Raw genomic sequence first — 16,174 nt, 5'->3', positions numbered from 1 at the left:
TCTGAATTCACTAACAGTATCACTTACCCAGAAGTTTTCTATACGGAAAAAGAGAAATTACCTTTTCTTGAAGCAACTTTGAGGAAGCTGCATCACGATTTCCTTTTCCACCAGCAGTATTAAAATGAGACCATGGTAAAACTGAATTAAAAGTTAAGGAATCGTCCAAGGCAAAATCTGGTTTCATAAAAATCTATTGAAAGAATACATTTTCCTCAATTAGATGAACATTTTCTTTATTATCCCTTCTAACAATACAAGACCATCAAGCGAAAATCAACTTGAGCATGAACAGAAAAAGCAAGTGATAATAGACTAAATTATTTATTCCAAAGTCTGGATCAGAATTTTATATACACAATGTTTCAACAAGCTCAAAATGCTCATCAAAGGTAATGCTTGTTTGTTTCCCTTTACAATGGGGATAGTCATTTCATTACTACATGATCAAACTCACTAATGTAGTCCCACTAGGGACATAACAAAGGGAGATACTATACCTAAAATGTCTGTGTCATTTCCCTCAATAGTTTTTTTTTTTTTATGTTAAATATCCATTTCTCTAATTTTTTTCAGTTCCTCAAATTTTATTTCTATTTTCTCCTATGCATTTCTTTCAAAATTAGTTTTTAGAATAAACACACTCAAATTTAAAACTAAAATTCAATTTTACAAAGACTGTTCTTCCTTTCCATACCATATCCAGCTAGTCAATGACTTATCAATTGTATTTCCTAAATATTCCATGAAACCCCTCTCTCCTCTGTCTCCTTAGCATATATCAATTTATCTCTTCATAATCTCTAGTTTACAGTAAGTAGTTATGTTACTGATGTTCCTCCCTTATCTATCCCCTGTATTACTCTTTTAAAATGTCAAGTATAATTTTATCAACTTCCCACCTAAAACTCTCAGTGGATTCCCATGACCTGCAGACCAATTAAGAATGGTATCCAAACTTCATCTTTAAAAAACAAACAAACAAAAATCCCAACTAGTTCTATGGGTCTTGTCAGTTCCTTTTACTACTTACACATTTTTATCTTCTTATGTTTAAGTATCTTTGTGCTTCCTTTGGCTTAGAATGCCTCTTTTTGCCTATCTCGCTGGAGAACATGAACCAAAAGACCAAATATATCTGTTTATGACACAGATTAATCACTCTCACCTCTGAACACAGCATAAACATGTATAAAATGTAAAATGTATATCTCTCCCCAGAGATCTACATTCCTACAAGGTTAGATCATAGTTCATTAGTCAATGTACCCCTAGCACCAGGCACAAAACATCATTTAATCAATTTATTAATGTCTTTGCTATATTTAATCTACTGATTCATTTCACATATACCCCAAAACTAGTATGATTATGATTGAGAAAAATCTAATCAGAGACAAAAGTAAATTTTCTAATCCATGCTTTAATATTATAATTAAAAGGACTGATTAGACAGGTGGAAACAAAGATAAATTACAACACAGGTCCTTATCTCAAGCATATTCGGTCCAAAGAATGTGATAAAATATATATACAATTGACCCTCTATATCCTTGGGTACCAGAAGAGCAGATTCAACAAAATGAAGATCAAAAATAGTAAGAGAAAACTTCATCTATACTGAACATTTACCACTTTTTTCTCTTTGTCATTATTCTCTAAACAATAAAACATAACAACTATTTATACTGTATTGGGTATTATAAGTAATCTATAGATGATTTAAAGATTACAGGAGGATATATGTTGGTTATACATTTGTCTCCTTAAGGGACAAATATATAAAAATCCCACAAGGAGAAGAATATCTAGGGAAGTAGATATCCTAGATAAAATGTTATGGGAATTTGGCAAAGGGATCAATTATTTTCAGTTGGGAAGAAAAATAAAGTACATAGGCAAAGCTGCCATTTTAGTAGAAAACTGTAAAAGAGTAGGTAGGGGAAGATGAGGAAAAAGTCTTCCAGACCGAGGGAACAGTGCAAGTAAAACATGAAGCAAGGAAAAAACAGTTTGGCTGAAGAAAAAAATTGTAAAAATTGGCAGGCAAAAGTTAGAAGTTGACTAATGGAAGCAAATCACGAAGGCTTTTAAATGACAGAATATTGATTTTATTTTATAGGAGTCAAAGAACTTTAAAAATTATCGTCCTATTCCTTTTTCCATTGTTCATCTTTCTATCTTTCTTATCCATAAGAGCAATTGTCACAGACCTCTTTGAGAATCTGATGAAAGCAATGGACTCTCCCCAAAAAATAATGCATCTATTATACAAATCTACAAAATTTATCACACCAAGAAAATCTCTTTTAATAATCTGCAGGGGTAGATTATTAAAATAACAAAATTATTTTTCAGAATAGAGACTTGGATGTATTTATAGGTTTCACTGATTAGGTAGAAAGTCATGATGCAAAAGAGAAAAGAATACCATAAATATATAACTTTTGTCAAATGTATTTTTCCTTAAAAAAAAAAAAAAAAAAAAAAAGAGAGGGTGAGAAACAAGAAAAGTGGTGCAATAAAGCCCCAAAAGAGGCAAAGTGGTCCAACTGTCAACAGCCAAATAAAAGCTTCTTATTAGGTAAAATTAAAGACTTCATGTTAAAAACAGGTACTCCCATTTTTAAGCTGTTACCTTAGGTACTTGCTCCAGATCTGTCCTGGATTTATCTATGGAAAAAAGGAAAAGAGAAAATATGATTTTTTAAACTTGTTTTCATTTTACCTCCATAAAATATTTTTGACAGATTCAATATTATACTGGACCACAAGCAAATAACTACTTAAGTTTCTTCCTTCATCAAGTATCCATCAATTAATATCATCTACAAACTTATCTACAAATGAATCTACTTTACATTCATCCAACTGATCCAGTCTCCGATGAAAGACCCTTTCTTTTCTTCTTCTTTTTTTTTTTTTTTTTGGTGTGTGTGTGTGTGTGTGTGTGTGTGACAGATTGAACCCAGGGGCACTTAACCACTGAGCTACATCCCAAGCCCATGTTATTTTTTCTTTTGAGACAGGGTCTTACACTAAGTTGCTTAGGGCCTTACTAAGTTGCTAAGGCTAACCCTGAAGTTGTGATCCTCCTGCCTCAGCTTCCCGAGTTGCTGGTATTACAGGTATATGCCACAGTGACTGGCTCCTTTTCATTTCCAAAGTTAACCTTTTGGTACTTGGACTCCATCTCCTCCTGCTTTTTCTGTGAGCTTGCTTCATCAATTACCCTCCCTCCTTTCATATCTTCAACTTCTTTGCTTCTATTAATTCTTATATCTCTGTATATAAATATGCTCAGTTCTCTTCCATTTAAAAAAAAAAAAAAGATAAAATCTTAGGACTAGGACTAGGTTGAAGCAAGGGAGACAGCTAAGGTAAGGAAGTATTCATGGTGGGGTTACATAATGCCTCTCTTGCCTCCGCTAGTTCTGGCCCTAAAAACACATTATTCCACTCTGTTCTCTCTAACCAATGCCCTATCTCAAATCTTCAAGTCTTATCCCTACCAGTAGTCTGAATTTCTTTCTCTTGAATTCATTCCTTAATATGTAGTATTGAGGTTTTTGTAACTAATTCTCCAGTCAAAATGTTCTCCCTAAGATCTCCGAACTGCCAAATTCTAAGAGACTTCTCAGTGTTCAAAATGATTATCCCTGAAGTATTCTCACACTATAGACTAATCATTCTTACTTCACTGAAACTCTATGTTTCATTTCTAGGGTATAATTCTCTTATTGATTTTCCAATCTCTTTGACCACTTTTTTGTCTCCTTCACAAGTTCATTATCTACAATCTACTCCTTAAATGTGATAGCTTCATAGCATTCATCATCAGTCCTTCTCACTATTCACATCCTCCCTGGGTAATCCCATGCATGGCCTTGGATTCAACTACCATACTGCTGTCTAGCACACTGTCTATGATAATGTCCACCATACCTATATTTCAGCCTGCATTTTTCTTTCCTGAGCTGCAGGTTGCCAACCAGACATGTCCTTCACTGCAACTCTGCAACTAAACTACTAGCCTCCATCTCTTTCAAAATCTCTCCTCCTACCCTGCCTCTCTTGTTGACTTGTACCGCTTACCTAAACAGTTGCGCAAACAAGAAACCTGGAGCTACCATGGACATTAAAACCTATACTTAGATCTCTGAGATATCTCTCTCAAAAATCTAATACCCTTTCCATTTCCATTGTAACTGTTACTGGGACCACATCATTTCTCATTTGTATTACCACTTAAGAGTCCAACTATCTCACTGCCTCCACTCTTATTATCATTTAAAAATTCATTAGCCACAACTGTTTTAGTGTTAGGTATAATTATAAATCTGACCAAGTCTGGTTAAAAATGTTTTGTAGCACTATACTGCCTTTAGAAAAAATACAATTCCTCAGCATAGCATACAATGCTCTTTTAACCCCTGCCTATTGCTTCAGCTATATATATCTCTTAGTCTCAGTACAGCAAACATACTAGACTCTTGCACTCTTTGAACATGTTATGTTCTCTCAGTTCTATTGCTTTATATAAACTATTCCCTTTCCCTGAATGCTTTATTCCCCCACATAATTGTTTCACACTAACTAGTTTAAAATACAGGTAATTATCATTAACTATGCCAAGCCTTTTGAGTTAGAAATGTTATCTGCACAAACTTACCACCACACCAAACTTTCTTTGACCTTATTCAAGAGACAATCAGCTTCTTCAGGACTGAGAATATTTCTAAACTAACCTATTTTTGAGCAACAAGCAAAATACAAAGCACCATGCTATTAAACATTTGCTACGCTCAAGAATTACACTACTGTCAGACCCATAAATTTTTCTCTTGAAAGCTTTCAGAAAATAGGCTACAAAATTTTACTATAAATACAAATCATAGATATGACACCAAGGTTCCAGAATTAAGATTTTGTTCATTACTATTTATGCAATGCTTTACTATCTACAAATAACACATTTTCATACCATGAGTATGTAAAAGAGTCCTGTCAAAGGTATCTTTAGGAGGACAAATATTCTTGCATCTCTCATGTATCTTCTCTCTCTAATCAAAAGATAATAGTTAAATAAGTAATCAATGCTATGAAGAAATATGATTATCCAAAGCATCAAAATGTTTCATAACAGAATACCAAAATATAAGCAAATTAGTTCTCTAATTTTTAATACATGAAATCACAAGTGCTCTAAACTTAAATACAAATAAGTATATACCTACACTTACATAATTAGAGTAAAATCTCCATATATGGAATGAAGAAAGAAAGCAAACAGAAAATGTTTATTCACATAACAGAAATCAATTAGGATAATTTGTTTTAAATCAAGGAAGAAAACCCTAAAACCTACATAAAACCAGAGAGAAAGACAGAAATTAATCACTGCCACTTTGAGTTTAAACAAACAAACAAAAAAACAAAAAATCCACTCTGATTTAGGACTTAATGACCACATAATAACATTGTCATCTTTTCAGAGATGCCACGGAAAGGACACCTGAGAATAGCAAATATGTTGATAAAAAACCACTTGGCTACTGGTTCACTGTCAGTGACTACAGGACTCTTTTCCAAAGAGGCTGTACCATTTTGCATGCCAATTAGCAACAAATGACAGTTCATATTGTTCCATGTCCTTGCAATATTTGGCACTGTCAGTATTTTGGATTTCTTCCATTCTAATAGATATGTAGTGGCATCTTGTTTAAATTTGCAATTTGTAGATTCTGTATAAAAATATTTGATAGTGCTAAAAAAGAATCAGATATTATATGCATTAATGTCAATAATAAGGCCATATTTAGCCTATTTCCAAACCATAAAAAGAGCAAAGTAATCAAGTAAAATAAAATCAGCATAATTCAAATTAGACTTGTAAATGAAAGAGTACAAAAAAGAATACTTTTGGGCCAGGTACAATGGCACATGCCTAAATTCCAGGCTACTGGGGAGGCTGAGGCAAGAGGCTCACTTGAGCCCAGTTCAAGGCTGACCTAAGAAATACAGTGAGATCCCATTTCAAAAAATTTAAAATATGTGTGTGTCTGCTGTATCACGTTGATTTTTTAAAAAGACTGAAATGGCAACTAGGATTATATTGCTAATTAGCCACTCACTAACAATCTAAAAATGAGTAATAGGCCATTTCAAACTCAGCACTACACTCATTTTTTGTTTCAGACCAGTTTTCAAGCAACATACTGAATTATAATTATTTCTGGATATATTAAGGCAATCTGCTATTGTGATAAATGAGAGACACAGGAATGGTTCTACTCCTAATTTCTTTCCTTTTTTGGTGGTGGGGTGGGTGGTTTACAGAGAATGAACCTGGGGTACTTAATCACTGAGCTACATCCCCATCCCTTTTTACTTTTTATTTTGAAACAGGGTCTTGCTAAGTTGCTGAGGCTGGTTTTGAACTTGAGCTCCTCCTCCTCCTACCTCAGCCTCCCAAGTCTCTGGAATTATAGACATGTGCCACCACACCTCGATATTCCTATTTTCTTAAATCTCACAAATTATCTAAACTTTACAGGCCTAATAGAACCATTTTCTCCTTGGTAGACAGGGTAGGTTTCATACTGAATCTTAGCACCAACAAGAATGTGTAATTCTGAAAAATCACTACAGTAAGAGAAATGTATTAAAATTATATCTAAGAAAAGAACTAAACTAACCCAGGACAGGAGGATTTATATGAATATAAAAGAATACCATCACAGGTTCAAATATTATTGGTTGAAAATTTAAAATAAATCAAACTAAAACTCTATTATTTTTTACCTGACTATAACTAATTTCAAGATTAGATATTACCTGAGATATTTCCTGTTGATATACTGTAAAATGTTCCTTGCTGATCTGTGGGAGGTAGAATGAAGGTATGACTTCCGTGTCCACAAAGTCCAATCCCCATGTTTTTGTGAAGAAATCAGATTCTCTTTTTGCTAATCTAGGATCATTTAGTGCTGCCGGGAGATTTACTTTGGAATGATATATAGTCCATCTATTTTGATCTGTAACTAGAGATGGGGTAACACATAAACTACTTGAATCACCTGCAAAAAGTAAACAAGAGAACTCTGTAAAGTTAGTTCTATTGTTTGCGAATATATCCTAGAAAAAGAAAATGCTTAGATTCTAGCTTGCACAAACCAACCAGATGCTTTCTTCCATGGCAAATATTAATTTTAAAAAAGTCAATCTGATTAAGTAATCTTCATCCAGAAGCAATTAATTCTCAAAAGGATGAAAAACATGAATAAGATAAAGGATATGCAAAATTTGAGGGTTGTAGTTGCCAGATGGGGGTAGGCGTAAAAAAAAATATCATTAATTCCTTCCTATCATTTTTTTCAAAATTGAAAATACCCCATTTATTTTTTGTTTGTTTGTTTTAAGAGGCAGGGCTTTATTCTATTGTACTATGACAGGCATTCCTGGTTCAAACATCATTTATTTGATTTGTTATCAGGTGACATAATATTGCTGTGGCATTGACCATTAAAAAAAGAAAAATATAGTCAATTCCCATTATTTGCAGCAGTTTTGTTCCACAAAGTACTATGAACACCTAATTAGCAAATACTGAACCACTGCTCCTACAAAATTAAAAAGAGTTAAGTTCTTATGAGCCTCAGGTCACAACATTTTCATCAACCAATGCATAAATTCATTTTGTATATGTTTCTTTTTAAAGACTATTTTTCATTATATATCACTGATTCATTAACATTTAACTCATGGCTAATGGCACCATAACCCATAGCTGAATGAAACTTTTTCTACACATGCATTTTCTTTATAAGGTGTAACACAGCCTGATTGTCTTTATGAACACTAGACAGCACTATGGTATTTGCCTGGGGGCTGATTTAACAGCAAAATCACCAAGAGAAAGCACAAAAATGCAAAACATGAAATATTGTTCTGTGTGTCCAGGCAGCTCAAATTTCTCTTTTTTCCCCCCAACCCCAAGTATTGGGGATTGAACCTAGAGACTTGCACATGCTAGGCAAGTACTCTACCAATGAGCTCCAACCCCAAGTCTTTTTATTTTGAGACAAGGTCTCATTAAGTTGCCCAGGCTGGCCTCAAACTTGTGATCCTCCTGCCTCAGCCTCCCAAGTGCTGGGATTACAGGATTACAGGCGTGTACTACTATTGTCTAGTTTCAAATTTTTCAAAGCTCTCTGCACAAGTCTGCAAAAGACCTCAAAAGTATAACTAGTATTGATTTGGGGTTTACAGATAAATTTCAGGGAGTAGAATATACAAATACAGAATCTGCAAGTAAGGAGGACAGATTGTACTGTTTTAACTAAACAACTTTCAGTCTAAACCTTCATTTTTTAACACTTATTCAACTTATATAGGTAACTTATTTTATGGCATTTCAAGAAAAGAACTATAATCCAATTTCATTATCAACTTATTTCCAAATTATTTATCTATCTATATTACATTTACTTTTAGTTATAGATGGACACAATGTCTTTTATTTATTTATTTTTATGTGGTGCTGAGGATCAAACCTAGGGCCTCATGCATGCAAAGCAAGCACTCTACCACTGAGTTACAACCAACCCCAGCCCTATCTTTATTTTTAACATTAAAAATTTACTCTTTTGGGTTGGGGTTGTGGCTCAATGGCAGGGCACTTGCCTCGAATGCGTGAGGCCCTGGGTTCAATCCTCAGCGCTACATAAAAATAAATGGGACAAAATATTGTGTCCATGTTTAACTAAAAAGTTATTTTTTAAAAAATTTACTCTTTCAGGGTAAGTTTAGGAAATATGACTGCTAATTTAAAGATAATACAAATTATCAGTAAAAAATCCTCAAAGAGGAAAAATAAAAAGCATTACCTGTGGGTTCCTTGGGACATACATCTGGCAGTGACTGCACAGGTCGGATGTGTTTTGTTGGATCTACCTCTTTTTTAAAGAAAACATCATTGCTGCTTCCTTGAGGCACTGGTGAAGAACTGTGGCTTGAAGCCATTGCATAAAATCACCACTCAACTAAAAATGAGTAAGAAACAAATAATAATTGAGACTTTATACAAACCAAAATCTGTTATTATGCATATAATAAGTTTTCTTTCAAATACAGAAACTTTTTCAAAATCCCTCAAAGTATATATAAGCATGCAGTTTGCATATAGTGAAAGTTGTTCATAATATTTAGTTTGCTAAGGTATTAGTCCTTGTTTGGAAAAAAAAAAAAAAATCTCACAAGTAAAACTTCCTTAGTCTTTTATCCAAATTCAAATTTACACCAATTCTATACCCAATAATATCAAAGATGAAAACACACTCCATTCATTAAGTATACAGTAATGATACATTACAGCAAAATGGTTAAGTACTTTTATATATATATATATATATATATATATATATATATATAATATATATTTTTTTAGTTGTATATATACCTTTATTTTATTTTTTTGTGCTCAGGATCAAATCCAGCATCTTGCACATGCTAGGGAAGTGCTCTACCGCTGAACCACAACCCTAGCTCATACATTTTTTTTTTCATTACTATTCTTTTTTCCTTTTTGAACAGAGGATTGAACCCAGTGGCTCTCAACCACCAAGCCATGTCCCCAGACTTTTTTTTTTTTTTGAGATAGGGCCTTGTTAAACTGCTGAGACTGCTCTGTAGTTGTCATCCTCCTGCCTTAGCCGCCTGAGACACTGGGACTGGGATTTTAGGCATGTGCCACCACACCTAGCTCAGTGCCTAAGTTTTTGAAGTCTGCCTACCTGGGTTCATATCATTCACCAACAGGATAAGCAGGAGAAATTTGACTTAACCCTTGTGTGCCTTTCCTCATTTGTGAAATGGAGGGGGGAAAGATTCCATCTCATAAACATCTTGTCAAGAAATATGGGAATGGGGGGCTGGTGATACGCCTAAGTTGGTAAAGTGCTTGCCTCTCATGTATAAGGCCCTGGGTTCAATCCCCAGCACCACAATAAATAAATAAATAAATAAATAAGAAATGTGGGAATGGGTGTATAAAAAGCACTTAAAGGGGGCTGGGAATATAGCTCAGTTGGTAGAGTGCTTGTCTTGCATGCACAAGGCCCTGGGTTCAATCCCCAGCACAGCAAAAAATAAAAATATTAAAATAACACATGCCTCAAAGTTAGTGTTCACAGATGTTGGTAATTACCATTATAATTACTTTTACTACGTGACTGCCATAAAGTAATATAACGATTATAAAATCATCAGTAATTAAATTATAAAGGAAAAGAGGTAGCATTCTTCAAGGAGCTTACAATTGTATGAAGAAACCAAAATAAATATGTACACTCATGTTTTATCTACACAAAAGTAAACTATGTTTACTTTTTAAAATAAGTTCTGAAAGAACTTGTAGGGCAAAACAACAAAATATAGGCCAGAGAGTCAGACTTTATAAATGAAGCAATACTGCAACTGGATAGTGAAGACACTGTATTATTTTATTATTTTCTATGAAATGTTTAGAGATCACTTAATCTAAGTTCTCTCATACTAGAGATTGGTATAGCAAGGCCCAGAAATATAATGTGCTTTAACAAGGAAGGAAGGAAGGAAGGAAGGAAGGAAGGAAGGAAGGGAGGGAGGGAGGGAGGGCAGAAGGAAGGAGGGAGGGAGGAGGGAAGGAAGGGAGGGAGGGAGGAGGGAAGGAAGGGAGGGAGGGAGGAGGGAAGGAAGGGAGGGAGGGAGGGAGGAAAGGAGGGAGGGTGGGTAGGCCAAGTTAGAATATCTGGTGAATAGAAAAAAGTAGGAAATAAGAAGTAGATACAAGTCAGGTACAGCACATGACAAATAGCTCATCTACCTTTTTTTTTTCATTTAAAAAATTTTTTTAGTTGTAGACTGACATAATACCTTTATTTTATTATTTTTATGTGATGCTGAGGATTGAACCCAGTGTTTCATTGTGCTAGGAAAGCGCTCTACCACTAAGCCACAACCCCAGCCCCTCAACTACTCTTAACTTTCCTCTAGATTGCTAAAAAATTATGTTTCTCAGACTTCCTTGCATATCTACCTCAGTACTTTCAATGCAAGAAAATAATCAACCATTCACTCTGGCTATATAAAAACAGTCTGCTAAGAAAATGCAGAGACTATGGAATCTGTGAACCCCAGGTTACAGAGCTTCCAGCTTTAGACCAACCTTCCTGTTTACAGGAATGAGAGAAAAAGGATTAACCCACAACATAGAGGAAACAATCAGACAAACTGAAAATATAAGGCATTCTATAAGAAAACGGGCATATCAATCATTTTAATAAAGCAGGCAGTTCTTCTAGATTAAAATGACAAGACAAAGCTAATTTGCTAGCTTTGACTGAATCCTGATTCAAAAAGAACAAACTAGCTTTAATCCATTCTTGAGATAACTGGAAAATCTTGAATATGGACTGGATGTTAGATATTTTGAAATTATTTTTAGAGTATTAGTGGTGTTGAGACTACAGGAAATGTCCTTATGCTTAGCACAAGATTAATGAAGTATTTTAGAGTGAGGGTGATGTTATTATCTGCAACTTACTTTCAAACATTTCAGCAAAAAATACACACAGATAAAGCAAACATGACAAAATGTTTAAAAGTCTAAGTGAAATGTTTATGAATATTGCACATCCTATGCTTTCGCTTTTCTACAGGTTTGAAATTTTTCACAGTAAAATTTGAGGGAAAGGTATTTTACACATTTGTCAAATATTAAACAGTACAAAATATAACAAAAGCATGTTCCATTTATAACTGTTTTAATCTACCTCAAGATGGCATGACATACAACTTCAAATGTAGAAAAACTTAACAACAGAGTTCAATCAAATTTTTATGCTGCAGAATAATAATACTATGTATAGAAATTGGAATTCCTGATAAAAGTCTGATTTTAAAAAATAGCTAAGATTTATCACAGGTATTACCCAAATAGTATGCAAAAATTTCTTCACTTCTACATTGTAAAAGTTACTGTTTATAAAGAATATCAATACAAAACTACTTACAGTCAACTCTGGATTTTCCATGAGATTATTTATTATAGGCAAAGTCTTTTTTTCTTTTTGTCCACTATTTTCAATCTACACAAAACATCTTACTAGAGAGTGATTAACATTACAGATATATTAACTAATCATTTCCCTCCTCCTATGTATCATAAGGAGTAACCTACTTTAAAATCTACCATGCTTCTGTCATACTATAGTATCCTAACTGGTGTCTCTGCTCCCAGTCTAAATAATTTTGCAGTGCTGCAGACTGAACCCACAACCTTGTTTAGACTAGGCAAACTGTCTACCACTGAGCTATGTTCCCAGTCCCTCAAAAATCTTTAATGATTACTTATTACCTCCCAGACAAATCTCAAACTTTGTAAGCTGGTATTTGCAGTTTTTACAATCTATTACTCATCTTCCTTTTTAGGCTTATTTCCTATTATCTGTGGATAATCTCTACTTTAGACAGGATGGTCTAATTGTCCTTCTAATTTATCATGCTATCCTAGATGACTTGTCCTAGAATGTTTATATCATCTTCCTAATACCTCTTCTCCCAGTCATTTTAAATTATTTCATTTCTAGATTTTATAGCTTAACAAATGTACCCCATATTTGAAAATATTAACCAAAATAATCCCAAAATTACTTTGAAGAGTGAAAAATCTGAAACGAACTTTTAAATAAGAATGGTTAACAAGATAGATCCGGGGGTTTCTAGTACTCATGATAACTGCTAGTCTTGGCTATACGTAGGCATTACTTGGTGCAAAAAGCCTGAGTAGCGTGTGCATTAATGAATTGGTAGAGGCTGCTTATGTTTAATTTGTTAATTGCCTCAGGATATCTTTTTTAAAATAAGCTGTTATAAGAGAACAGAAGGGAAATCTGCTACCTAATATATACAGACTGTGAACCTCATAGGGGACTTCTGACATAGCCTCATGTAAGGAGAAGAGTAAAGGAAAGGAGTGGTTAAGGGCATCTAGGAATTTAACTACTCCCATAGGAAAGGAATTGGCTGACCTTGGGCCAGTGGGTTTTTAGCTGAATTTTACGTGCCTTTCTCACCCAGTAAATCAATCCCTGTACTTGTTTTCCTCTTTGAACAAGTCTTGGTTACCTAATTCTGCTTTATTGTAACTTCAAAAATGAAAGTTTTGCTCTGAATTCATGGCAGGTACCTTACTCTTTGCTTGAATAAAATCATTCCATATCAGACTTGCCTTTGGTTTACTATAGATAATAGGCTTTAAGGTGGTTTTTGTTTTTTTGTGTATTAATATATTTTGCGTGTTTAAATATAATTTTAAAATTTTAAATAGAATTGCAGGGTATTTAATTACATAAAAATGTTTATGATGTGCTGTTAAGAAAGTTTTCAAATTAATAAAGTATGATCCCAATTTTCTAACTTAATACATATACATACTTGCAAAAACACTGTAGGGTATTAACAACAATATTAATAGTAGTTGAGTTCAAAGGACAGAACTAAAGGCATTTTAAATTTTTGCTAGCCTGTGCTTTCCTAAATTTTTCAAATGTTCTCCTATGAAAGTGAATTACTTTGTTAATCAGAGATAATATATAAAAAGCACTAATATTAAACTACACATTAGCTTCAGCCTTATACCTACCTCTACCATGAATCTTTTTGTTTTTCTCACCTACAGAGAACTAGCCTTCCTTTGAACTTGGAATGCTGATTATCTGTATCAGCAGTCTACAAACATTTTGATTATATACCCATCAGCTTAAAAACTTTAAGCAAAAATATTTAAGCAAATACATTTATATATTATACAGGGTACCACTATGTTATTACATTATGTACAATATAAAACTAAGCTAAATGTAAATCGAAAAGATGAGAAAGAGGACTTTTAAAAATATTTTTATTAGTTAATGTATAAAATCTTTCTATTCTCATTTTAATTGAGAACAGTGTGACCTGCTATGCCGTTAGTGTCAAGAATCTTCATACTTTATGAAAGTGATTCAAATATATGGTTCTCAGTTCCATTTATTTTAATGCCTGGGTTTAAAGCCTACTGTAGGTTAAAAAAAAAAAAAAAAAAAAGTATCACACACGTGTATATGAAACCAAATGGAAAAAATACAACACCATATCACTGCTAACAATTTCTTTTTTTTTTTAATTTTTTTTTAGTTGTAGATGGACACAATACCTTTATTTTATTTTTATGTGGTGCTGAGGATCAAACCCAGTGTCCCACAGTGTGAGGTGAACTCTACCACTGAGCTAAAAACCCCAGCCCATCACTGATTACAATTTCTAAACCCATCATCTGGAGGATTTTTAATAGATTAGAAAATTTTGTTTGTTTTATTTTTAGAAGTTCATACTTTTAGGAACAAAATCACATAATGATTATTTCCAAACATCCATTTTCAAAATACATTCACAGCATAGTGCCTTTAGAAAATTAACTATTTTCTCACTCATTGTTTAAATTAAACTGGGCATAATGGCACACAACTCTCCAAGTATGGAGAGACTGAGATGGGAGGATCACCTGAGCTCAGGAGTTTGGGGAAAGCCTCAACAACCTAGTGAGATCCTATTTCTTAAAAAAGTAAATAAAACATAAAATGCTTGGGAGGAACAGAGTAAGTGCACTGTTCTTTGTTTACCCATTTCTTTGGCTAAATTCTATTGTTAGTCCACATGTTGTCTCTCAAAAGATCAGAAAATTTGGAACTTTTTTTTTAAAATATTTTTTTAGTTGTAGTTGGACACAATACCTTTATTTTATTTATTTATTTTTATGTGGTGCTGAGGATCGAACCCAGGGCCTCCCATGCGTGAGCACTCGACCGCTGAGCCACAACTCTAGCCCTTAGAACATTTTTTATTGCTGCTAAAAAACAAATCTAGGGCTCTCCCACTTTGGCTCAGTGGTAGAGCGCTTGCCTACACATGTGAGGCACTGGGTTCGATCCTCAGCACCACATAAAAATAATTAAATAAAATAAAGGTATTGTGTCCATCTATAACTAAAAAATGTTTTTAAAAAGTCCAACCACACAACAAAATTAGACAACTATTAAGAACTAACACATATAGCTACTGAAGCCTATAGGTAGGAAGAAAACCTAGCTTTGCACTTTATTTACTTGTACTCCTATTATTAGTAATACCTTTCATTCAAGTTTTCCCTTTAGTTAAAACTAGATAACAAAATCTGTAAGCCCACTTAACTACTCATGGATACTATGTTACATCACAAGGATGAACTAAATGAAGGACACCACTGTTATTCCTTTTGTGGGTGGACATATGGACTGACTGGACATGCTGATATGAATCCTTAGAGCAAATATTTGTGAAGGTTAAGCTTAAACTGGGTATACTTTACAAATAAGTTTGGACTTTATCTACAAGATTGTGGTAAGTCATTATATACTGTAAAATCTTGGTGCCAAATACATCATTCTGGGAGTGTATTAATAAGAGAATAGGACCAAATACAGAACCTAAAAAGACTCCCAACATTTCTGAAGAAAGAAATGAAAGAGGGGCTGGGGATGTGGCTCAAGCGGTAGCGCGCTCGCCTGGCATGTGTGCGGCCCGGGTTCGATCCTCAGCACCACATACCAACAAAGATGTTGTGTCCGCCGAGAACTAAAAAATTCTCTCTCTCTCCCCCCCTCTCTTAAAAAAAAAAAAAAAGAAATGAAAGAAAGATACATAAAGGACTGGAGAGGTAGCTTAGTGTTGGAATGCTTGCCTAGCATGTAGAAAGCCCCATCAAATCCCAGTACTGCAAAAAAGAGAGAAAGGGGGTGGGGGGTAGATAAAAATCTGTGTTGTTGGAGGGGTGTAGCTCAGTGGTAGAGCAAACATATGCACAGCATGTAAAAGGCCCTGGGTTCAATCCCCAGCACCAAAAAAAAAAAAAGTTTGTAATAGAAGAAATATTCATAAGAGTGGGAGGAAAAGCAGGAGAGAAATATCCATCCAGAATGTGCAAACAAAATAAGGAAAGAAAAACCTCCTTCAAATTTGGCAATTAGGAAGGTATCAGTCGTATCAGAAAACAATGTCAACTCCAGTTATGAAAGCCAAACTGCAGAGGCTGGACTAGAATATAAGGTGAGGAAAT

At 34.1% G+C, this 16,174-nt stretch overlaps 1 protein-coding gene across 1 annotated transcript in view; it reads right to left on the bottom strand.

The window, feature by feature from the left end:
• Nucleotides 1–16,174, bottom strand: part of VPS54 (VPS54 subunit of GARP complex) — an 87,023-nt gene that overhangs the window by 58,215 nt on the left and 12,634 nt on the right. The window contains exons 2-6 of the mRNA XM_081264647.1: nucleotides 8,889–9,044; nucleotides 6,838–7,079; nucleotides 4,985–5,063; nucleotides 2,639–2,673; nucleotides 62–193 (exon numbers count right to left, since the gene is read on the bottom strand). Of these exons, the coding sequence (XP_081120773.1) occupies nucleotides 62–193; nucleotides 2,639–2,673; nucleotides 4,985–5,063; nucleotides 6,838–7,079; nucleotides 8,889–9,024 (624 nt within the window). The 5' untranslated portion in view covers nucleotides 9,025–9,044. The remainder of the gene's footprint in view (nucleotides 1–61; nucleotides 194–2,638; nucleotides 2,674–4,984; nucleotides 5,064–6,837; nucleotides 7,080–8,888; nucleotides 9,045–16,174) is intronic.

The sequence above is a fragment of the Spermophilus citellus genome, assembly GCF_964194105.1.
Source record: "Spermophilus citellus genome assembly, chromosome: 13".
NCBI lineage: Eukaryota > Metazoa > Chordata > Mammalia > Rodentia > Sciuridae > Spermophilus > Spermophilus citellus.
Note: the sequence above shows the minus strand (reverse complement) of the source record. Positions and strands in the feature narration are given on the sequence as shown.